This window comes from Lithobates pipiens, unplaced genomic scaffold (assembly GCF_037356315.1).
Source record: "Lithobates pipiens isolate NorthernLeopardFrog02 unplaced genomic scaffold, aLitPip1_a1.2 Scaffold_1, whole genome shotgun sequence".
NCBI lineage: Eukaryota > Metazoa > Chordata > Amphibia > Anura > Ranidae > Lithobates > Lithobates pipiens.
In genome coordinates this window covers 123852583-123879249 of record NW_027507685.1, presented here as the reverse complement: position 1 = coordinate 123879249, position 26667 = coordinate 123852583, and the positions used below count along the sequence as shown (strand labels likewise).

Here is a 26667-nt window from a genome sequence, read left to right as displayed (position 1 = left end):
ACTATGGGGCTGGCATCCCCAATATTGGGTTAAGCCTCGACTGAGGTCAACTACTCCTCAGGAAGAAAAGCTGGAGGCCACCATTGTTCAACTCCAATTTAGAAAATGCTAAAAGCCCACAACCTTGCTGGTATGCATACTTGTCTGAGGAGAGGGACTCAAAAAGTACTGAAGCTGGGGGGTCAGCACTTCCAAAAGGAGGTCAGTAATGGCAGCCCCAGTAGTTCCCTCAGGACAGGCTGGAAAACTAACGGTTCGAGGTCAACTTTATTTTATTTTATTTGCTTCTGGGTTGTTTTTCTTTTATGGCCTTTTTCCTATTAGTAACACCTATGTCAAACACTTAGCCTATTGAATGGACATGTTAGACAATAAGAAGTGATAAGGCGATCAAGGTTCACCAACCACCATGTCATATTTCTGTTCCTGTATACTAGTATAGGTATATGACATTTATAGCTGCTACTCAGCACTCCCTCCAGCCTCACCTCACTATAGTATGTATGTGGGAGGATGTACTACACATCTGTTGAGATTCTCAGTACATGTACAGTAGACGTAGCTCACCTCTATAAAAGTTTCTACAAGTGACTTCTTAGCTGCGAGAGCCCTGTTCAGCTATTTGCCAAAGAGGGACATTGTCTTCTTTAAAGAGACCCTGTCACTTTAGGAACACAAAGCCCTGACAAGTATAGCATGACGGCAGGAGGTACACCGGCAGCAGCTTTCGGTGTCCCTTCTGTGCCTGAATGCCAGGCCGTTATCAGGCAAAGCTTCAACTCTTGATGACAAAACTCGCCCCCTTGTTCCAAACACCCATACTAACCAGTCGGGCAGCCAATCATAGTAATGCATTGACCAACTGGCTGCACTTCCAATTACTATTGGATGCCTATAGCCAGCTCTACAGAATAGCTTCTGAGATAAAACGTTAGGCCACATACAGACTACGTTATTTTCAATCAGCCTGAGCAAACCTTGACAAAATCACAACAAACATGAAGCTCTACGAAGCTGAAAGCCCAGTCTCAATGTGCAGGGGGCAAACATGACAGAAATTCAAAAAACAGGAATTAGAAAAAAAAAAAAAAAAGCAAACATGGCTGACCACGTTACATATTACAACCTGTACAAAGAAAGAGGGGTTCTGCTGAAAATATTAACACCCATTTAAGAATTCAATTACATTAATCTGATTACCTTCATTTATATGTTAATAAATGTAACTATATATATTCAAATTCCTGTACAATGTGATAAAAATGAAAAAAATCATTACAAAAAAAATATCAAAGGGCCTCAGTGGTTGGCCCCGTTAGTCAGATCGCGTCCGACATCCGTCAACCTAAAGCCAGGAGTAGCTGGGCAAAAAAATTGTAGGCCCAAAAATGCATGCACCCAATCAGATGCTGGTAATGTTTGTGTATTTTGACAATTGATGGGGTGGCGATAGATTCGTCCATCTGATGTGTTCCATGAATAAAGGAATTGGTTGCAGACGAAACGGAAAAAAAAAAAAAATGTATCATGTGTATGTCCAGCTTTAACTAAAAAAATGAGTTTGCAATCTAAACCTGGCCATAGAGGGATCGAAATTTGTCTGGTTCAACAGGGGGACAGGCTGAATTTCGATCTAAGCGTGGGCTACTCCAGCTACAGTTCAACAGCTAACAATTGTAGAATAATCTGAATATGTGTTTTCTGAACAATGCAGAATAAGGATTTGTGTCAATGGTAAAGACGGTAGTGTTTGCTTGTGCTTGGTCAGGGCAGCGTTCATGCGTTCTTAGGCCAACCATGTGGCTTTCTTCGTCTGTCTAGCTGAAGATTACAGGGACAGGGGGTGGGAAATCATACACACTGCCCTGCACAAACATCTCCATACACTCCCCTAGTCATTGTTATATGGTTGAGATTTGTATAACTCTTCCTGTTTGAAGGAATGCCTGAGCTTGGTTGGCCGATTGTGAAGCCATCAAGCTCCATTGTTATCACTATTCAAAGTACTATAAATAAACTTCGCTCCCATTGTCAGGGAGGACTGTCTGCGGAGCTTTTTCAATGTGATTACAGCGGCTTTGTCTGTTTTCTTTGGGAAGCACAGGAGTCACAGAAGATGCATTATACCAAAGAACTGCAAAGCGTGCTTATTAACGCATAAGACATAGATTACGCATAGCGTATAGAGAAATCTCCACATCAGCCTTCATCTGCTTTGCTCTCCAGAAAGATGGCATCATCTTCCTTATCCAGGATCAGCACCGACATGATGCCTCACATGAACACAGTCATGTAAATCCTGGTGACCATGCAGTTGTTGGCTGTTGACAAATATCTGACACGTATCGGCCCTTGCTGCAGTCTCTCACCTTATGACTTGCTACAAAGTTAGTGTACTGTCTGATTGATTGCTGCAGGAGAAAAGACTGAGGAAATTCTTTCTACTGCCTGCAACAGACTGATGGATTACTTTTTAATATAAAAAATAAATAAAAAAGTTCCCTTGCAAAATGAAATCTTTTAGAAGGGGACATGCCAATAATTTATGTAGACGTGTAAAGTTACTTTAAAGGCTCATACACATGATCAGACTTCTATTTGACTTTTCTGTGGATTTTGGTCCAAAGGGCGTTGGCCGTGAACTTGTTCTGCATACACACGGCAGAAAGTTTTCAGCCAACTTTCACCAAATCACGTAGTTTTTCAGCTCTTTAACGCCACCCTTTGGGCAACTTCTGCTATTGTCTGATCTTTAGCATTGGTTCTGAGCATGCGTGTTTGTACTTTGAACTTTAGTCCTATGGAAGGGTGTACACACGATCGGATTATCCTCCATCGAACATTTGTTACCAGAAAGTTTGAGAGCATGCACAGCAAACATCTGTCCATTGAAAAACTGAAAATAATTGTCCGATGGAACATACACACAGTCAGATTGTCCGACAAAAATAGTCCATCAGACGTTGTTGCCAAAAAGTCCGATCCTGTGTATGGGCCTTAAGGCTCTATTCACATTTGTACAACTCCAAAGTTGTAATGACTGTGGCTTGCAACTTTAGATGGGTGCAACATGGATACCACTGACCAGTGATGGACAACTGTTGCATTGTATAACATTCAATATTAACCCTCAAAAGTTGCATGAAAGTCATACCTGATGTCTAAGGCCCTCAAGTTACAGGAAAGTCGGACTATTAGTGCATGAACTACTTTGAAGTCGCTGCAACTTTACGTCACACATATGAATGGTTATCATCGGAAAGCATAGCCATTGATTTGTCATGCAACTTTGATTTTCAACACTGCATGACAAGTCGCACAAGTGTGCATGGAGCCTTAGCCCCAAAGCATATCTAATCTTTATTCTGATTGACAAACCAACAGAGGGTCATATTTTCTGCAAAGGTTTTAGCTACATATTTTATAGTAGACAATGTGGTTTTGAACAATTTTTAGTGTCCACAGATCTCAGCATTCATTCAGGTTACAGTGGGGACCAGTTTTTAGATCTCATAAGGAAGGCCCGCTCATGATTGGTGCCCAGCATATGAAGAGTGACATTACCTGAGTTTGATTTGGCCTGTAGGCCGTTGCTTGTTGTTCCACTGCTCCCAAAAGTTGCTCGTGGAATAAAAAGACCAGTTGTCTTTTCTTCCTCCTCCGATTCAGAGCCCGATGCATCATTTATCTCCTCTTCTGCAGCTTCTACAAGCGAGTTCTCAGACGGATACTCAAACATCGTGTGGATGTTTTGCTCGTTGAAAGAGATCTTCATCTGTCACAAAGAGAAGAAAAATTATAAGCGGGACCATCAAAACTTCATAAAACAAACAGCGATTATGACTGGTTACACTACAGATGAGGGCAAGAAACACAGTAAATTCTCCTCTACATTTACAAAATGGTATAATGCTATAATCCAAAAAGTGTAAGAAATCTAATCAGTGATGATGGCAATGGTCCAAACAAAACCAGTCAAGGAAGAAATATGAGACCTGCCTCCTCAAAAGCATTTCCTACGCTATCCAAAACTAAAATAAATATATAATATATATATATATATATATATATATATATATATATATATATATATATATATATATATATATATATATATATATATATATATATAAATTTTGGCTTTACATACACTTTAAAAAAGGAGGTGGTTATAAAATTACAGTACGCATTTAAGTCAGGAAAGTCAGCAAACTTCATCGGCAGTCATCACTTCTGTAGTATACTTCCTGCTACATGCACACAATATTATTGAGTGTGTAGTGGTGTCCTTCCAGTTCCAGCCTTGACAAACCAGAATGGTCAACTTGACATGGCTTAATGACCATGAAGTATTTAAAAGATCAAGGCTTGGAATGTGTGGTAGAGGGACAACATGTCTTTAAGGCACACCAAGAGACCATTAAAGTTTCTCCATCACCTGAATGCCTGGACTGGACTATCCACTAGTGCAAAGGAATTTTTTGTAGCTAAAAGGCATGCTTGTTAAATTCAAGTAAGACACAAACAAGGCAGACACAAGGCAAACACTAATGCCGCAAATTGCCTTCAAGGGCCTACTTCCAACAGAGCCAGCAGGGACTGAGATCTAGAAAGGTTCTATCCTTAAAGCTGAATTCCAGATATGATCTTTATTGCATGCTTACCATTGGTCCAGCTTGGAGCAATTTAAAGAGGACATCTGCCCACCGCAGCAAAAATTAACACTTACCCGTCCTGGAGTCCAGCAATGTCGGCACCCCAGCTGATGTTTCCATAAGCTGTCAAGTGCTGCCGCCGCCATTGTGGGCAAGGGAACCCAGTAGTGAAGCATTACAGCTTCACACCAGGTCCCTTACTGCGCATTCGCCAGGCACCGATGCACTCTCCTACTGGCCAGGCGGCGGAGGAAGGAGCCAAGCCACTGACTTAATGTCCCGCGGTCAAGTCTCCCGGAAGTGGGGCCCGGATACCCGTTAAAGACCAGTATCCGCTCCCTCCAAAAGGTGCCAAATCCAAAAGGTAAAGTTACTTTAAAGGCTCATACACAAATGAGCGAAAGTTCCAATTTTGGGTGGAACTCCGCTTTAATGATAACATTCATAGCCGAATAAATCCAATTCAAAAAGACCAAACAGTGGCGTAATCTGTCCCCTGAAACTGCTCAAAGCAGCAAATCACAAAGCAGATTTATTTGATATTGGCTTACCCAAGTCCGTTTAGGCCAAAGTTCTTAATTTATGGGGTAGGGTGTTTGGCCTCCAAAAAGCATTGGATGAATTCTGCTTTGAATCAGTTTTATCATTAAAAATGAGCTTGGACTCGTGGATGGTGCTTTCATTTGATTGAAAAAAACTTCATAAATACAATCTGTGCCCCACTAGGAAAAAATTCCTTCCTGTTCTGTAGAGACATCAGGAAGGGAGAGAAAATAATTTCAAAGTGAGGGAAATGCCCTCTTGGACAGCTGACACTGGAACCAGTGTCCCCATTGGAACATTCCCCCTGTAGGCCATGGTTGTGCCTTCGCCTCTTTAATCTCCTGGCCACCGACAAAACCCACCTCCCCAGGCTGCGTTTTGTAAATGGTCAGGAGGAGAGGATGTGACAGTTTGCTGGGGTTTCAGATTTGCAACGCTTACATTGGAGCAGGCCGGAAGTACAGCTGGAGTGTTAGTTTGCCCGGTATGTAAACAAGTGGATTTAAAGCGGTACTAAACCTGCATTCACTATATCTGGTTTCCCACAGAACATAGAAATGCAATTGCTTTAATAAATATAAACTGCTAAATATAAGTATATAGCAGTCTTGTAACTCAGTGTCTGGTTGAGCACTGGTTAAAGCTTGTAGGTGTTTTTAGTCTTCTCTGACTGTCCTATGAGGCTGCATGAACCCCCTCCCAAGGGGAAAAAAATAAATAAATAAAAATACACTTAGCAACACACACCAAACTGAGCATGTGCAAAGGGGCTCCAAAGGCTCTGTACATTAGGAGACAGACTGGGTACAGTGGAAAAAGGGGAAGGTCAGAGAGACAGGATCAAACAGCCTTTTTACATGATGTGGAGGATTAACCAGTTAGGATCCACAGCGAGTATAACAGCATGCTTTACTGCATATACAGACTGATTTTACGGTTGTGGATTTAGTAACACTTTAACTAAGATAGAGGAACGCCTGCATCACAGGGGTTGCATCTGAGGCAATATATACAGTGTGGAAAATAATGATTTGATCCCCTGTAGATTTTTGCACACTTCCAAAGAAATTAAGGATTTATAATTCTGATCATAGGTATAATTTAAATCTTCCAAGAATCCAGAAAAAAAAAAAAAAAAAAAAACACACATAATACAAATATTATACATTGACTTGCAGTTCAGTCAGTAAAATAAGTATTTGATCCCCAAGCAAAACATGACTTAGTACTTGGTGGCACAGGCACAGAGGTAAGATGTTTCTTCTTGTAGTTGGTTATCAGGTTTGCACACATCTCAGGAAGGATTTTGGTCCACTCTTCTTTACAGATCATCTCTAAATCCTTAAGGTTTCTTGGCTGTCGCTTGGCCACTCGAAGTTTCAGCTCCCTCCATAAATTTTTCTATAGGATTAAGGTCTGAATACTGGCTAGGCCACTCAATGTCCTTAATGAGCTTCTTCTGGAGCCACTCCTTGGCGGTATGTTTTGGGTCATTGTCATACTGCAGGACCCATCTTTAGTGTTCTGGCTGAGGGAAGAAGGTTTGTATCCAGGATTTTACAATACATGGCCCGTCCATTGCCCCCCCCCCCCCCCCAATGTGGAAAAGTTGGTCTGTATCTTTAGCAAAGAAACTGCCCCAAAGCATCATGCGTTTTCTTGAATGTCCTTGAATGTAGGGATGGTGTTCTTAGAGTCATAGTTGCCATTTTTCTTACTTCAAACACAGCGAGGCAAGTTAATGTCAAAGCTCAATTTTGGTCTCATCTGACCACAGCACTTTCTCACAATCCTTCTCTGAATCATTTAGATGTTCATTGGCAAGCTTCAGACAGGCCTGTGGCATATTGTGTTACCAATGGTTTGATTGGCGACTGTGATCCCAATTGCCTTGTGTAATTCTGGGCCGATTCCTCACTTTTATCATGACCAGCCTTACCCCATGAGGCAAAATCCTGCATGGAGCTCCAGACTAAGGACGATTGGTGGTCATTTTATATTTCTTCCATTTGCAAAAAATGGCCCCAACAGTTGTCTCCTTCTCACCAAGTTTCTGATCTTGTAGCCCATTCCAGCCTTTTGCAGGTCTACAATCTTGTCCCCGAAATCCTTTGACAGATCTTTGGTTGTGCCCATGATGATGAGGTTTGAATGGAAGAAAGATTCTGTGGACAGATGTCTTTCATACACATAACGAGTTGTTGTTAGGAGCACGCTCCAAAATTGACAGAACTGATCTGTGTACCACGTGAGTACATGCCGTCTGTGGGAACCAGAATTATTGTTGGTTGGTAGAGGATCAAATACTTATTTTACTCACTGAACTACAATTAAAGTTTTAACATTTGTATCATGTGTTTTTTCTGGAATTTTGGTTGATATTCTGTCTCTATCATTTAAAATACACTTATGATAACAATTATAGATCCTTCATTTCTTCGTAAGTGGGCAAATTTACAAAATCTGCAAGGGATCAAATAATTATTTTCCCCACTACAACTGCCTGAAGTCTGGCAAGCTTATTGTGCCTGGAGTGGGACTTTATAATGGATCATGCTGAGAGAAATCTTAAAGATTCAGAGCAAAAACACATAAAAATAGTAGAAGGGATGGAGAACACAAACAAAACTTAATGTACCACATTTGTTTCATGGCAGTATAGGTTAAGCCAGTAAAACGGCGAGTAGCTGCTTCTATCGCAGCCTAACTACACAGGTGGTTAACTGCATGGCACGCTTCCTTTTAGCAGCAGACGCCACACTTATCCGCCTCAGTCTGGTGTCATCTGTGGTAGTGTACACAGCTGATAGCAAAACAAAAATGTTATCAGGGACCAGCCAGGCCCAGAGCTCTTCTAAAGGAGCAGAGGCTGTGATTTAAATGACCTGTGACAGGGGACATCAGTCATACTGAGCTCCCAGCTGCAAAAGCAAACATACATGTCACAAAGACTAAAGCTAAGAGCCAGCTGATACCATCTCTGCTGGGGCTTTATTGTTGGGGCAAATTACCACTATCTTCTCACCGCAGGCCACGAGCACCTAAAGTAGACCCGTAGGGGAGTTTTCAAGTAGAACTAAAAAGGCAAACCGTTTTTACATTTTGGATAAATTAAAATTATTTTATTACCATCTGTGTCCCATTGCAGAGTTTTTCCTTCACTTCCTGTCCCATAGCTAAACAGGAAGTGAGAGAAAATCCCTGCAAATTAAGAGAATCCCTGTGGGCTAGTTTACACTTGCTTCAAAACATGGCTTTGGACACGCATTGTTAAAGCTCCCTAAACGCCAGTCAAAGCCCCTGTCACAAAATAAAATGGTTAGCTTACAGTCCTGTTTACACCTTGCTTATGCTTGGTGCTTCGATGAGCCTTTGGGTGGAGCTTCAATGAGCCTTTGGGTGGAGCTTCAATGAGCCTTTGGGTGGAGCTTCAATGAGCCTTTGGGTGGAGCTTCAATGAGCCTTTGGGTGGAGCTTCAATGAGCCTTTGGGTGGAGCTTCAATGAGCCTTTGGGTGGAGCTTCAATGAGCCTTTGGGTGGAGCTTCAATGAGCCTTTGGGTGGAGCTTCAATGAGCCTTTGGGTGGAGCTTCAATGAGCCTTTGGGTGGAGCTTCAATGAGCCTTTGGGTGGAGCTTCAATGAGCCTTTGGGTGGAGCTTCAATGAGCCTTTGGGTGGAGCTTCAATGAGCCTTTGGGTGGAGCTTCAATGAGCCGAGCTTCAATGAGCCGAGCTTCAAGCGAGCTTTGCCATAGACTTCTATGGAAGCTTTGAAGAACCACTAAAGCTATGTGGGGTATCATTTTTGAAGCAAAGCAAAAGCAATTTTTAAAAAGGACTGTAAGTTAACCATTTTATTTACAGGAGATTTGACTAGTGTTCAGAAAGCTTTAACTCTAGGTGAGCATGGTAAACAGAACAAATAGAGGAGATGAATCCAGGGGGGGGGGGAAACATAGAAGCGATCAAAGAGGATCTACTCCCTCTGGGACTAGCCAGCTGCCTTATTTTCTTGGGTGACCCAGCGGAAACGGTAAGCACGAGAAACACCAGCAAACAGCAGAATGGGACGGCTCATTAACTGCTCGGAACACTTAGGAGAAAGCCAGGCACTGGCTGTAAAAAATAAATAAAAAACAAAACACAAATATGGGTTATGGCTGATATCTTCAGCCATAATCCTAGTAAACCACTTAAAAGCCGCAATGCTAATATCTACGTATTGCAGACTTGAAGTGGTTAAAGCCCAATTTGGACAATAAATCAGATACAAAAATAGCAATTCCCCAAAACATTAATGAAACACTGCTTATAAAAAAATTGTTCCTCAAGATGCTCCATGCGTCCCCAGTTGTCTTGGACGTATGAGGTCTATTGAATCTGGGGAGTGAGGAGTTGTGCAAGTTTGGTGGTGGGGTGCACTTCATGCGATTTGTCATTTGGGGGGGGGGGGGGGGTCACCAGAATGCATACTCTTATCTGACAGCTGTAGATATAAAATGATCATCACCCATTCCAGCCAACTGCAATGCAGGCTGTGCAGGGTGCACACTTCTGAAGGATGATTGGAGCAGGAAGGTACTTGGAAAACCATCTCATGTCCAAGTGTAGCCAAGATATCCCAGGAAGATAAATATCCATTGGGTTGCCTGGGCAAAGCATCATGTCTATTGGTATGGAGAAGAGTTCAACTCAATTCTCTGCTTCTGGAACTTGTCTCAGGGAGGAAATACAGAGGAGACACTGGAAGAACTTATCTCAAAAGATACCATTTATTCTCAAAACAATTAGTACGTTTTTTTTTTTTTCGGGACACTGAGTGCTCATGCACACGGACGTTTTAAAAAACTGGCTGCAAAGCTAGCTCCGATGCCTGGAAAAATCGTTGTTAAAAACGTGATTTTTACCGCGTTTTGCATTGGCGTTTTTGCGCGTTTTCCCGCGATTCGCGTTTTTACAGCTCTAACTCCACGCCACGGAATGCACTGGTCCTGGGTTTTTTTTACAGCTTAAAAACGCCTATGCCATTTGCAGCTCAAAAACGCCTAGGTGGGCATGAAGCCATAGACTAACATGGACAGCCGTTTTTAAGCTGCAAAAAAAGCTCAAAAAAGTGGCTGTAAAAACGTCCGTGTGCATGAGGCCTAAGTTTTGCACAATAACTAGGTCTACTTGAAAAGGTCTGCCCAACCAAAATATTTCTGTTTTTAGACAAAGTATTATGACTTGATTGTTGTGCATCTGGAGCACTTTACTGCCCAGGTCTGCACATCTGTTGCAATGACCATAAAGGAACCCAATATCCCTGTTGTATTCTAATTTACTGAGACTGCCAATCGAGAAGTGTAAACACCAATGTAAAACAGTATTTCTTATAACAAAATACTCCAGCAAAAGCTTTTTTTTTTAGACCTAGATAAGGTGGGCAGTGTTACAGGCGAGTTTCCCCCTCCCCCCATCACTGTCTGTATTCCTATGGGAAGATCTCCCTTGTCTTTTCAATGGCAGTAACCTGTCACCTTGACATACACAATGTCACCTGGGCATCTTAAATGCCTAAGTATTGAATGTGTCCCAGAGAATCATGGCAGCCGATATACACTTCCCACAATCCCCTCTAATAGGGCAGAAGGTCCAGTCACCTAACGTGACAAATAATCTTTCCGTGATGCAAAGCTGTGCCAACGTCTCGCCGAAGATTACAGAAGACCAGATTTTCCCTCTACAAATAAACCCAATCTTGTTTATTTAGGGCTCCAGCAAAATGTCGTTATTAGAAGATTAGACATTTTTGGCTAATGTGTGTTGCAAGTCGGCCCACACAGACAGATTAAGCTTTTCAGAGGCTGCAAAGTACGAGACGAGTCTGAGAGAAGACACAAAGATGTCCCGGTTTCCTCCCACAATGCAAAAACACTGCTAGGTTAATGGGCATTAGTGTGTAGATTGTAACTGCAGAGAAGGCAAAGCTCTCCAGACTTGTGACTGATTCGTCTTTCCATCAGTTTTGTGTAAATGATAGTTAAAGATCTTTTTTTAATTTTTATATTCACACAAAACACAAGCAAGGATGTATCCGATGACAGCCGAGTGGTGCTTTCAGCTACAAAAATATGTGCACATATTGAATCTTGGGATGATCAGGATGTAGATCAGGGATATGCAGTTAGCAGATCTCCAGCTGTTGCAAAACTACAAGTCCCATCATGCCTCTGGGTGCCATGCTTGTGGCTGTCAGAGTCTTGCTATGCATCATGGTACTTGTAGCTCTGCAACAGCTTGAGGTCCGCTAATTGCATATCCCTAATGTAGATCATTGCCCAGTAACCATACAAATAAAAAATGCAACTTCCGCTGAAATATTTGCCTCCCATCTTCCAGGTTGAAAGACACCCAGGGGTTGATTTACTAAAGCTGGAGAGTGAAAAATCTGGTGCGGCTCTGCATAGAAACCAATCAGCTTCAATTTTTTTTTTGTCAAAGCTTAATTGAACAACCTAGAAGCTGATTAGCTACCATGCACAGCTACACCACATTTTGCATTCCCCAGTATTAGTAAATCAACCCTCCAGTGTCAACCCACATCCTGGGGAGTACAGTTGTCACGGACCCGTCCCCTAGGAGGACACCACACTACAATGATGCAAGTGGATGGCACGGACATTTTAAAGTCAGTGGTGCTTTCTGAATCATTAATCATCAATGCCAAAGAAGACCCTTCATGACATGTAATGTGCCTGAAATTCAAAAATAAATCTGGTGCAGATGTAAATGGGCTTTAAAATGTTACTAAACCCAGGACCCTGCATGATATCTGGTCTCCCACAGTACACAGAACATGGAAATGCAAAAACAAAAAAAAAAAACAAAAAAAACTGCTAAATACCTTTTCTCATCAGCAGTTAGAGAAGTCATGTGACTTCCATCAGTGTCCAGCAGAGCACTGGTTAAACCTTGCAGGAGGAGTTTTTCTTTTCTCCCCCGATTGTCCTATGAGGCTGCAGGACCCCTGACTCTGTCTGGACAGTGTTGATTGGCCCTGTGCTGATCACATGCACCCTCCCCCCCAAAAAATAATAGCAATACACACGGAGCATGTGCAGCTTGCCCCCCAAGGCTCTGTTCTATCAGGTGATGGTTTGGAGACTGTGGAAGAAGGGGAGGATCAGAGAAGACAGGATCAAACCGCCTTTTTATACAATCCAGAGGATTAACCCCTTAGGTTCCACAGGGAGTATAATGAGCATGATTTACTGCATATACACAGTAATCTTCCTGTTGTGGGGTTAGCAACACTTAAACCGAGGCGGTATCAGGAGAAAATAAAATTAAGCTACATAATTATATCAGGACAATTGGATGACAAGTGTATACTGTATATCTGAATAGAACATGACATGCACACTACAAGCCGCTGTGACAAGTAACAAGTTTCACTTGGGCTTCTCTATACATCACAAAAGAGTTCCACTATGGCGGTCAGAGTACCTGGTTAGCCGCACACCTGTCTGACCTTCTTTGGCTGCTGACGGGGTAGAGAAATGTGGCTTTTGTGTTCAGTTCCACTCAATTGCTTCATTGTATACGAGGCAACAAGCCAATCCCCTCCCGGCTCCTATAGAGCCTTTATGCTACACCGACGTACCCAATACCCAGACACGTCACAACTTTTAAAGCTACATCTAGAAAGAAAATGTTTTTTTATAGTACACATGCCACTCTGCAGCAAACAATCTTAAAAGCTCTTCCCTATAGAGAGTGCATTGTTTCCAATCAGCCAGACCTGACGGGGTGAACAAGCCCAACTGTAAAATAACCAAACTACAGTGACCTACGTTTTTCTGCACTAGATAAATGGTCACAGCTAGGGCACATAGAAAACTATTGTTTTTAAGTATCCTGTTCACAGCACAATGCTGGTGTGATGTGCGATGAGCTGCGGTATGATGCATCATGTCTGCATTCTTCCACAACGCACTGCACACCACCAACACAGCCGTGCAGCGTTAAAAAAACGCAATGTGCATTGCATCACTCCTTGCCAGAGTCAACACTGACATTGGCTGCGCGGTAAAATACTGCGTTTTACTGTGCATGCTAGCATCAACCTAGCCAAAAGCAGCACTAATCAGAAAGAGCATACGTCATTAGCTAACATAGCTTTCCTTACGTATGCGAAACATTTACAAACTATACACAGAAAATAATATGTTCTTTGTATTATAAAGTGGAAATACAACCCACATTTTGCATGGATTTCCACACAATAAGACAGGGATCCTCAAACTACGGCCCTCCAGCTGTTGCAAAACTACACATCCCATGAGGCATTGTAAAACTCTGACATTCACAGACATGACTAGGCATGATGGGAATTGTAGTTTCTGAACAAATGGAGGGCCGTAATTTGAAGACCCATGCAATAAGACTTCAAACTCCCTTTGACTGTAAAAGCATGTAGTGAATTGCGAAATTACATTAAGTCCCACATCCAACACCCTGCCTCCTGCAACATCAAAGTAGACCTTCAATTTCCTAAAAAGTCATTTTGTTTTATTTACCCCTTTTTTTTCCTTCTATTACTGCTTCCTCGGGCCTGCCTTTCTCTAGGAGAGAATGACGTTCACTCTGCTCTGGCCCCCACTCCCAAGGATATCCATGTCACATATCCCAGGAGAAAAACTTGGAGAGCATCTAGAGGAGACTCCGTGGTGTGTCATCAGGGGACCAGCTACAAGAACCCGGAAGAGACAGCCGGCTCCAGATGACATAAGGAAAGAGGTTGGCGGCACAGGACCTGACATGTGGCAGCAGAGCAATAAATCACAGTAGGACATTTGAAATGTTATTTGAGCATAATCCAGCAAAAAACGTAGATGGGTTGAAATCAAAATGAATCCAAGAAGAAGGAGTTTAGGTTGCTCTGTGAGCTTCACTACCACCGATACATATGTTGCCAAGGCAGGTAGGAAAGAAGCTGTGATGAAGACTGTAGGCAAGTAGGCCTTGTCCTCTGTCGGACTAGGAGAATAAAAAATAATAAATAATGTTTTGATTATTCCAGCATACTCAGAATATTTCCATCAGTCTTGTTTTTCTCACGGTGGGAAATTAATGTAACGTAAAGAGGAAATGGACCTGAAACCCTCTGGCCTTGTTTTGGCTTAGGGAAAAAAAAAGAAGTTCCGATGGAAGGTTAGGCCTCCACCCTGAGTAAACTTTCCGAAGTGGAGCCTGCAGGAAGAGGCCAGGTCACCAGATCCCATGTACAAAAAACAGATTAACCGCCGTATTTACTGGGCTCTGCTTCTCTGAGCTGGCAGAGATCACCGCGGCCAAGAGGTAATACACAGGTGACCCGCTGTACTGTGCAAATTATTGCCAGGAGGCAGATTAAATCAAAACTCCAAACAAACAGATAAAATACGTCTACGTGCAGATGGCAACTTCCCTCACTCCCTACATTCCTGTCCCTTCTTATCATCAAAGATCTCAGATGGCACTGGCGCAAACTATCTACCCTATTTGACTTTGTTAAAGTGACAATATATCAGTGATACATCAAGATATAGAATGTTGTAGATTTGTCTCAGTCACATACCTACTGTGCCTAAATCTGTGTTATAGTTGTTTCTTATCTGTGCCTGAGAGTCTTTTATGCAATTTTATGCCCATACCCTTGCTACAGTCCTAAATAAAATAAAAAATTAAGATTCAGTGCAGTCAGTTTTGCGATTGAACTTTTTCTAATGTCGCAGAGCCAATCGCAGTAACAGTTTTTTTCTATTGCAGCTTTTTGTGTGACCAAATCCTTTATTGGTAAAAAAATGAGGATCACTGTAGATAGCCTATTGGAGGAAGAGAGCCCACAGAGGGCAACAGCCTTATGCCGGCCATACACGGTTCGAATTTCGAAAGAATTTTCTTTCGAAAATCGTATCTAAGAATTTTCGTATGAATTTCGCACCATTAGTGGGCTGCAGCAACAGCCGATTTTCGTGCAGAAATAAAATTTGAGGAATCGGACATGTTGGAAATTTTTAGAAAAACGAACGATTTTCTAATCAATGATGGGAGAATCGTGCGAGAAACGTAAGAAAATGTACGGAGATAAAAGAAAATGTACGGAGATAAAAGAAAATGTACGGAGAGAAAAGAAGATTCCCAGCCAAGAAAATTCTTTTCTGTAGCAACATGAGGTGAAATTGAAGGCTTGGTCGGCCGAATTTCGAAAATCAATGGTGGCATCATCGGATCACAAAAAAAACGAATTTTCTGATTTTGAAAAGAAAATTCGTTCGAAATTCGACCGTGTATGGCCTGCATTACTCTATATAGCCGAATGCCTGAAACCATACCTGTGTAAGGCAATGTGGTAAATCCCAGTTTACAGTGGATAAGTCAAGTAAGGTGAGCTCCCATACCTGCTCACCACAGTTTTTCTCTCTTTTTTTTATTAAACTGCCACCATCTGATCAAACAAAAAGTTACATGTAGACAGCAGCCGAACTCCTCCAAAACATATTTTTTCTTTTTTTGCTTCCGTTTAACTGGGATTTCTTTTTAAAGAATATATGGTCTTGTTGCTAATCCACAATTGTGCCATAATGAATTTCAATTTACAAAAAATGTCTACCGACAACTAAACAAGCTCTGGCAGATTCAGCTCACAATAGATTTGGCGTCTTGATACTCCCTGGTAACAGCTGGTAAATATTTCACGTTGTCCAACAACAGACAAACCAGCCAGACAACAAAGACAATACCGCCATAACCACAGGCAACAGGAGATGGATGAATGCCAGGATGAATCAGAATATCTGCATTGTACAGCGCTCAGAAATATCATTATGTCATTGCTGAGCCCTGTAGTGATGAAGGGGATCAGAGGATGAAGTATGGTGTCCAGCAGGGGACACAGGTGTCTGATATTCCTGGAAGTCTTCAATACTAAAAGAGTCTGACCAAGGCTGTTATGCCGGAGTGTAGAGGAGGCAAGGAGACCGAAGCCACTGGAGAGGTCTGTGTGCTATGCTAGTCATGCCGATCTCTTTGTATCATTGACCCAGAACAGACTATACATGCTGTTTGCTTGTTCTGGGTCACGGACAGATGAAAAGTATTTAAGCTATTTACGGGCAGGAAACACGCATCTCAAAAAGACACTGTCACCTTACCTTTTCAGGATAAAGGAGACCCACCCATAACTAACTTGTCAGCTTCCTGATGTTCTACCTTCTGTTCTAGCTGGCACCAGAGTGCCCAGTTCCAGATGGCATCAGACTTCAAGAGAAGTGGTCACATCACTCCCTGCGTTATACGACAGTGCTTGGACCTAGCTGCTAAACCCAAGAGGTCACATGAGTCTCCTACCAGGTGGCACTCAGTATTTTTACTGGCCAAGGCAGAGGAAGGAGCGGGCAGTGGAACACTGGCCAAATAAGCATCAGTCGGTGAAGGGCTGGCATTGTCACTTTGATCTGAATGAGCAAGGTGACAATGTCGCCTTTGGAAGGCCACCGATGACAACCCCCATATTCATTTCAGACAGTTTGGGAACATGTTCCTAGCATTCAACCTGTACAGCTAAAAGTCTTGCGCAGTAATTCCCTATGAGTGCTGGGAATCTAAGCAGTTCAGTGTGCAGGTAGTCTGAGTTTGCATATGAAATGTATAGGCTGACCTGGAGTACACCTTTACTACAGCATACTGCAAAATGTAAATGTTACACTTTTGCACACTGATGAATTGAATCCTTCACAAAAGAGAAGCTCGGAAGCCTGGCACAACCATCAGAACTATGCTAGTGACGTAGCCCGAGTAAATTTAGGAACCGTTTGAATGACAGGAGGCTTAGTGTAATAAACACACAGGTGTGCTCCAACAAACTGACTCACAAAACAATGCACCGGTGACAGGTGAGGTGACAACACTGACGCAGCTGATAAATACAGAATAAACAGACAGTTGGAGAGCCTTATCCCAAGGCTGGCTTGGTACATGTGCTACTATTCTAGAACTTTAATGACCCCCCCATATGGGCAATACAAGTAATCGACCCAGCTTTTTCCAACAAATCAGATACTGATGGTTTTTCACAAAAAATTCCAATCCTTTTTGGTAGATTTGCTGAACTTTTTCCAGTAAGCTGAAATCTGATTGGTTACTGAACATTGCAATTAGGAACTTTGATAAATTATTCGGCACATTATCTATAAAAGTCTATGAAGTAGGCGCACCTCCCGAAACCCTGGAAAAAAAGAAAAAGAAAAAAGGGGGACATTGTAGTGCCATCAGAATTGTCCGTTTGTCCCCTCTTGGCTTTAAACATGGCTGCTCTTCATAAACCAAGTTCAGATTTTACTATATGAAAAGCAGCCATGGCTGCAACCTCAGCAATCTCTCACAAATTCCCAGTACTAATGGTGTGCAGTTCTCCAGCTCTACCGTGTCACAGTGTTGTGTATAAACTTGGCCAGCTGATAAGAAATTTCCATACACAAAGGCCTAGCAGCCACCAGACAGTTCAGGAAAACACTTTAGCTCCAGAACTTAATGATTACTTAACACAGACGTCATCACAATTCAATATTTACTTATAACAACACACACCTAGGTGGGAGGGCCTGCCCCTTCCGAGGTCTTCAGGAACTGGCGTGAACTTTGGCAAACACAATCGCACAAAAGGTGCCTTTGGAGCATACTGAAAAGAACTTGCCATTCACTTTGCTGGACCTTGACTGCGGAAATCTCCTAAAGCACAACTAGAATTGTAGGTTCGTCAAGGCAGCAAAAGTAAGGAGGGGGGGTACGCTTTAGGTGTATACAGCTTCCCTATAGCCAAAACTAAAAGTTGGTCAGCCAAGACACATAGTGGCAAAGCTACCAACTGTCATAAACCAAATGCCTCTGTCCATCAATCCTTATTAAATGTCCTTCCTAACTCTTGGGGTGGCATCTGTATAATCCATGGTGGTCAACTTTGCTGATCTAGTGGGGTCTCAAAGAGAATGTATGGATACATAAAACCATGAAAGACTGGAAACATGCTACGGAAGATGGTCAAAGACTGAATATGTTGTAGGAGTTGTTGGAGAAAGGAGACGTGCTTCAAAAGTGTCAGACTGGAGGCATATTACATGACATTGCCATCACTGCCATCCCTTTAGCGATGCTTCCACATTTGTGATCCCTATAGCCTACTTAAGACAGCCATAGACTGACTGAATCTCAGACAGTTCCTGCTGAACCATTGGAACCATGTAGGGGCAGGCTGAATATACCCAAGTTGATCGATCCCTGCTGGATTTTACATGCCATTATTGCAAGCAGCTGTCTTCTCCCAATGAAGACAGCTTCTCCCGCCAGAAGAACACAGTGGCTTGGCGGGAGGGAATCCCCTTTCAACACTGACTGTCTTTATGGGGAAATCAAGCAATTTTTTTTTAACTTTGCAACCACTGAGAAATTCGCTCCATGGCCAGCCTTAAAGTGGAACGTCACGCTGATAGCATGAGTAAATAGATAGGAAAGTATATCAGATTTACTTTCTGGTTTCTTGAGATCACACATCTCATGAGTCTTCAGAAGGAGAGAAGGAGGAGATTTCTTAGCCAAGCACACCCTCTTCCATGCATGCTTGAGCCAAGGGTAGATGGATTCCAGGAAGCAAATGCAACATGAATCATCTGCCCTTACTCAAGATGGCCATGGCCAGAAATGCTAGGGGGGTGTTTTTCAAAGTGTTTTTTTTTTCCAACATAATAAAAGCATAGAGACATCAATGGATGGATGGATGGATGAATGGATTGATTGGTGGGTGGGGGAGTTTACGTTGAATATTAAAAATGAATACGTGTTTTTGGTTTGTGCTGCTCAGATGCAGTGAAGGTCTGCTTTAAAATTATGTGTGTCAGATGCATTAAAAAAAAGCAGGCATCTCCAAACTTTCTAAACAAAGAACCAGTTTACTGCTGTCCTTGAGACTTTAGGGGGGCTGGACTGTAGGTATTGGGAGTAGAAAAAGGTCCCAACCTCCGGGGGGGGGGGGGGGGGGGATAATGCCCCATATTTTATTTTAGTGGGAGTAGTTGTACCCCATCATTGGTGTCATTGGGCCCCATTGTTAAAGTCATTGGGAGGAATTATGCCCCATTGTTGGTGTCATTGGGAGAAATAGTGCCCAAGGGGTCAAATAAAAACAAGCAAAGGGCCGCATCTGGCCCCTGGGCTGCAGTTTGGAGACCACTGCATTAAAAGATTGGAGGGTAATAAAAATGTAAAAAAGAAAAACGGGATGAATAGAAGAGAAAAGAAAAAAAGCAAAGAGTGTGAAAAAAAAAAAACTAAACCTTTAACTACTAGCTCCTAGTCTACAGTAAGCACCTAGGTAAAAAAACAACACACTACTGTTGGATAGGGTACTGAACCCAGTGCAGGAAGTGCCAAAGGGCTGTATATCCAAAGATGTAGATAAAATTATTATTTAACTGCCAAAGTTTTTGTTTTCGGCACTCAACATTGCATCAGTCTTTCAGATAACTAAATTGGTTAATTTTCGAAGTTAAAAGGGGTTATAGAATGCATTAAGGTGAAAAAACATCTGACAATACTGGCCCCCTCAGCCCCCCCATTATACCTACCTCACCCCTCGAAAGTCCTGCGCACGTCCCCGACATCCTCTTTCCCATTCAGCCTGACCACTGATTGGTTACAGTGGATGGATTGAAAGCAGCACAGCCATTGGCTCGCGCTGTCAATCACATCCAATGATGCGGCGCGCCGGGGGGGGGGGGGCGGGGCCGAGTGATACAGCAAGAGGCTATAGCCGCTTGCTGTATCACGGGAGCATGCCCGCAAACACTCCACATCATGCGAGGGAGCTCACGTGAAGTTGTGGAGTCCTTGCGGGAGGGAGCCAAGACAGCCGCCGAGGGACCCCAGAAGAGCAGGTTCGGGGCCACTCTGGGCAAAACGAGCTGCACAGTGGAGGTAAGTATAATATGTTTTTTTTTTTTTTTTTTAAATAACAAATTCCTTTACAACCCCTTTAATATAAAAGAAGCGTTGGTGAAAAAAGCTCCAGAAAGTTTAAATCATCATTCCTGTGTTTCAATTAGTCATAGTCCACTAGACTGCAGAAGAGATATGCCAATTGACTAAATATTCTGTAGAAGGTATCCCTCGTTCCCAGCTCAGAAGGTTCAAGTTTGGGGGGGGAAGGGGAAGGACATGAATGAATAAAATTACAAGAGATATGAAAAGTCCTCAGAATGGAAAGAGAGTTGCCAAGGCTCCAGATGGTGCAGTTCCATCAAAGGACGGACAGATGTTCCAATACACTATCTCCATCAGCATGATGTAATGGATAGGTGGACCCAGACCCAGTATTTTTCAGGGTCATGCGTTAGAATGAAGAAAAAATGTGTCTTATTAGACTGATACACTTTGATTTGTCCACTGAGGACAGTATGCAGGCTTTTATACAAACACGGTAGGAATATGAACATCCAGCATGACCCAACAGGAAGTATAGAATACTTGGAATATAGTGCCACGTGGCCAACAACAGATGCTTTGGGAAGACCAATTTACAACAGGTGAATCACTGTCACCAGAACATCAGAAGGAGGCAGTTAGTTCATTAATGATCATAAAACAGGAAGTCGGCACTTAATTGACAATCTGATGCATAGATTAGTCAGAAAGAAAAATGTACATAAACAAAATTATCTGCTAGAGAAAGCACAACGGGAAATGATCAACTCCGATGTACAAAACATGTATTTAATAGAAGGCAATTCAGTGATGTCATTTATAGAAAAACATTCCTAAGAACACTCACGGATCGATATACCATGTCCTTAGAATTTCAAAGTGGATCTTTAAAATGAAGAGGGTTTAGTGATGAGCTATATTATGTTTCCCTATATACAAAATTGGGAAGAGTTACAACCGGTCATATTTTTTATTGCCGTCTAATGTCTATGAGCCTACTTGAAAGTTTTTTCCTCGCTTTCGATTTAATATACATCAAAATAAGAAAAGGAAAACAACCCAACTGGGACACAAAAGGCAATAATACACAAGGACTGGACAAAATTATGGAAACAAGTATGGTAAAAACAAAATGGTTACCCTTGATGTTAGACGGCCTTTGGCATCCAAGACGGCCTGAATTCTCCAAGGAATTGACAAATATAAAAAAAAGTCTTGGATGGTGGATAATGAAATTCAATAGGGATCTGATGCTACTCTTGATGCAAAAAATTTGGATCATCAGGATGAGCTCTGGCGTGTGCGCAACTCCATGTGCCCACGCCCGCCAGGAAGCTGACACTCCACAGAGCTAATCACAAGCAGTGACATTTCCTGATCTCTGCAGCTGCGGATCGGGAAATGTCTCACTGCCTGTGATTAGCGCTGCAGAGTGTCAGCTTCCTGGGGGGCGCGGGCACATGGAGTTGCGCACACGCCTGAGCTCATCCTTAATCCTGTGCAATGTCTCATTCAGTTGGCTGCACTTCTGCTTATCAGACGACGGTTTTCCTGGAAACTGTATATGCTGTCATAACCTTTGATGCTGTACTTTGCGACACTGCAAATAAATTGGCAACTTCAGTCATAGAGGCACCAGCTAAAGGGGCACCAATTTGCTCTCTGAGACTCAGTGAGCTCTGACATGAGTCTGCCTTACTAGCAGTGTATGGAGCAAATGACAAAAGTGAGGTTTCCCATTTATTAGCTAGGCAAATGTTCCAGCAGTTCTGCTTTCAAAGCAAAACATGTCGTCAACATTCACGCCTGCAAATTATGTAGCTTTTCCATATTTTTGTCCAACCCCTGTATTTTCTACTAGTTTGGAGATTAATTTAATCTAGGGCTTGTTAGAGGATAGGTCCAAGCATTCTCTCATCCCATCTACAGCCATAAGAACCCCAAATCTCCCTATATAGGCCTTAGTATTCACCCTTTAGTAAGCAGATCTGCTTGGAAAACTGCTCAGGGTAGTGATGGCAATGTGAGCCTGGCTCTACTTCAGCTTTTGCCACCTCTGGCTCATCTCATCCAGCACCTCTACCTAAGATACCTGGCTGCCCCAGAGAACGAAGCGGACCCTCTTGTGCACCACAAAGTGAAGGACAGTAGCTTCGCCCCTCCCACCTTTCACCAGGGACATTGATGGAACCTTGCCAGCTAGATATACTGAAGTGAAGGACAGCAGGGCCAAGCAGCGGAGAACTCTTTTCTGATCAGCTACATTGAACCAATAGCTATTGGTTCAGTCGGGCTGCCATTGCTTTGGTCCAATTGCTCCTCCTGTTGATTTCCAGTGTTGCTAAGTGACCATTAGAACACTTACCAGCTCTTACAGAATGGTAACTGGCACTGGTCCTTGGAGAACCAGTGCCAGGAGGAACCGATATGCAGTCCCAGTGCTTTCTAGCACAAAAAAAAAAAAAAGACCTAATTAAAAGGTCAGGTTGTCCTCCTTACTGACATCACCAGTTTCCGGTAAATAGGCTGCATTCTCAGTATTGTCACCAGTCCCTAGAGAATGGATAGACTGTATTCTGATTGTTGTCACCAGTCCCTAGTGAAAAGTTAGGCTGCATTGTCAGTGTTGCCACTTGTTAGTAAATGGATAGACTGCATGCTCTTAAAAAAAAATTATTCCCCCCCCCAGGCAAAAATATATACAAAAAAAAAAAAGTTGAAAAAGCGAAATAAGCCTGTTAAAGTGAACATAAGAAAACCCGGTTCACCTATGACCTCACAATGGGGGCCTTCAAATCAGAACTGGACATCACCTTTTTTCAAAGAAATTAGCTCCACCCACATTAAAATGATTGCATACCAATCCCACACCCTGAGAGGCGCTGTGTGCTGAATTATTGAGAAGGAATCACATCTCATTTCAGGGCCTGTGTCTAGCAGAATGACCTTTCACCCCTTGCTTATCAATTATTCCTGGCCGGTCTGCAAACGAAACCCGCACTGCCACTTTATCTGACTACCTGGAGATACTGAAAGTGAGAGGAGTAGGAGATGCTGTGTGTTTACTGCAAAGGATTGGCTGCAGCTCTCCACCAGGCTAGATCCCTTAAACATACCTGGTCACCCAACAAGACCACGCCGAGTCGAAAAAAAATATTTTAAATAGACAAAGTAGGACATTGCTGCTGGAATCCCTAACTACTCCTTTATCTTGCAATGGCGGGGAAGCATACATTAAAGAACCTGGCACCTTCTTAAACTAAGCTAAACTGATCTTCGCTCTACAATTAAACCAAACCGTATGATGAGACAGCTTTTAGAAAAGAGTTACCAGCCAGGATTCCTCTTGCACGATGAGAGATTATTATTATTATTCAGGTTTTATATATATAGTGCCAACAGTTTGCGCAGCGCTTTACAACATGAACTTTAATATTTGTTCACCATTAATGACGAGTCATAACTCAAACCCCCACCATTGGAGACTTAACCTGTCTAGTTTAAATTGCTCTTTGTGGAAAGAGAATACAATAATATATAAATAAAAATTTATATTATATATATATATATATATATATATATATATATATATATATATATACATACACATACACATACATACATACATACACACACTAATAATAAATATTTATATTATATTTTTTAGGGCGGTTACTGATTAAGCGTTTTTTTGTTAATCGAACACGAAAATTTTAAATCGATTAATCGACTAATTTCGATTAATTAGAACGCACATACAGATCCAACTACTTTTAGCTGATCTCCTTGCATTGCAACTCTGCATTAGTCAGTGGTAAATGTGGTATACACTATATACAATCACCTGACACTAGTTAGTTTCCACAATCCATGACTTAACTTCACAGTTCACACAAATAAGTTTTAAATTCAAACTGTAGCACTGACGCAAGTAATTTTTTTTCCACAGTAGGCGACAATCCCTCCACCTCCGGCCTAACTAATCACTCTCACCTTATGACATGGAACCCTGTGCAAACAGGTGGTCATGCAAGCGGGTATCAAAAGGGTTAACACGGACCATAAACTTCTCTCACGTCTCCTTAGATCTCAGCAAGGACACCAGGTCATGGGTAGAAAGAAAAGATCTAAGTGCTCACCGCTTAAGTGTAAGATTTAATTTCTGTGTTCATACACAAACTACTCGCATAAAGATGATAAAAACACAGTATGTACAGCTGACAATCCTATTAGTTCCATAGGGCAGCAGTGGGTGACGTCACGTGTAGCTCCTCCCCCATGCGTGTTACGTTCAATCAGAACTTTGAAGTCACTGGACTCCTCCCTCCCCTTCCCTTCATAGCAGACAGAGGCACTTGGGGGGAAGAGGGGAGGAGTCCGGTGACGTCGATGTCCGTGATGTCACCGGATCTCCGACGGAACTCCCTGAAGACCCAGAAGCCGGCGGAGAGGAGAGTACCGATCAAAACATCGATCCAAAAAAATGTATCGATTAACCGAGGAATTAATCTTTACATTTCCACAGCCCTAAATGTATGCATACATATACACACACAGTATATCTCCATCTGTCTAGATATATCTCTACATAAAAAGTACCTGTCACTGCCCAACGCTATCCCAAGAGGGCTTGTGATATCAATAGAGTCAAATAAAATAAAATTGTTTTTAAGCATCCCTGTCCCCCTGCGCAAAAACGTAGAAGCAAATGCACCAGACATGAGGTATTGCCGCAGACACCAAAGTGACAGCAATACTTCTATGCCATAATTCACAATTAACTCTAAACTGATAACCTGTAAAGACCTTTAAGACCTCGTCTATGAACAATTTTAGGTAGGAAAGTTGCCATTTCACAGGTGTGCACAAGTTTAAATCTTAAAAAAAAACAGGGCATTCTATTGTACTTGTGTGCACTAAAACTCATTCAAAGTAGATTTTCTTCTAAAAATGTACATTTGATGAACGGCTGCACAGATATCGTGCAAAATAAAAAATTGCAACAGCCACTATTCTATTCTCCAGGGGCTCTGCTTTCAGAAAATATAAAATGCTTGGGTGCCCTAAATCATTTTCTAGCAAAAATAAAAATGCAGATTTTAATTGTAATTATTTTAATTACATGCTGCAGTTTTAAAAGGATTCAAAATATTTGAAACTCCTTTAGGGCAACTTTTGTCGCTTTTTTTGCCAAAGCTCCTCAACTGAACTCCATGAAAGCCTAGGTGTCCATGTACACACTGGCTTTTACAAGAGTTTAGGCGCTGCTGCAGTAAGGCCCCTTTCACACTGGGCAGTTTTCAGGCGCTACAGTGCTAAAAATAGCGCCTGTGCAGTGCCTGAAAAAACCGCCCCCTTTCACTCCAGTGAAAACTGGAGCGGTGTGCTGGCAGGACGGTGAAAAAAAGTCCTGCTAGCCGCATCTTTGGAGCGGTGAAGGAGCGGAAATCAATGGGGCCGTGCGGCTATACCGCCGGCAAAGCGCCGCTACAGCGGCCCTTTGCAGGCGGTTTTAACCCTTTTTCGGCCACTAGCGGGGGTTAAAACCACCATGCTAACGGCCGCATACCGCCACTAAAACGACGGTAAAGCTCTGCTAGAAATAGCGGCGCTTTACCGCCGACGCCCGTCAGAGTTCAAGATAGGAACGTCAACATAGTCTGTATATACATGAGCCTTTAGGCTCCATGCACACTGGCGTTTTTTTTAAGCTCCTAGATGCTGTTATTAGTATTTTTGTCTGCTCCTACAAGCTAAATAGTGTTATCCTATGTGTCCATGCACACTACTTGAGGTAATTAACGTTTAAGCTTTAGCGTCTAGGAGCTGAAAAAAACATTTGTTTTTGTAGTTTCTTGGTGGGTTTTCCCAGCAGAGAAAAAAAAAACCGCTGAAAGCACCCAAGGCTTCATGTACACGGGATGTTTTTATAACCTCTCCTAAACGATTTAACTTGACAGATAGTAACCCACATTTAACCACTTCAGCCCCGGTAGATTTGGCTGCAGAATGACGGGCCCATTTTCTGCAATTCAGCACTGCGCTGCTTTAACAGACAATTGTGCGGTAGTGCAACGCTGCACCCAAACAAAATTGACGTCCTTTTACTCCCACAAATAAAGCTTTTTTTTTGTGGAATTGGATCGCCTCTGCGTTTTTAATTTTTTGTGTTCTAAACAAAAAAGGGAGTGACAATTTTGAAAAAAATAAATAAAAAACACACACACACACACACAAATATGTTGTACTTTTTGCTATAATAAATATACCTTTTTTTTTTAAAAAAAGCTAAATTTTTCTCAGTTTAGGCCAATATGTATTCTTCTACATATTTTTGGTAAAATCACAAAAAGCGTATATTGACTGGTTTGCGCAAAAGTTATAGCATCTACAAAATAAGGGATAGATTTATAGCATTTCTATTTTTTTTTATTTTTTTTTTACTAGTAATGGCGGCCATCTGCGATTTTT

At 42.2% G+C, this 26667-nt stretch overlaps 1 protein-coding gene across 1 annotated transcript in view; it reads right to left on the bottom strand.

Annotated features, from left to right (window-relative positions):
* The window catches only part of TPRN (taperin), an 87056-nt gene that overhangs the window by 11516 nt on the left and 48873 nt on the right, over window positions 1-26667 (bottom strand). The window contains exon 2 of the mRNA XM_077475858.1: window positions 3565-3775. Coding sequence (XP_077331984.1) covers window positions 3565-3775 — 211 coding nt within the window. The remainder of the gene's footprint in view (window positions 1-3564; window positions 3776-26667) is intronic.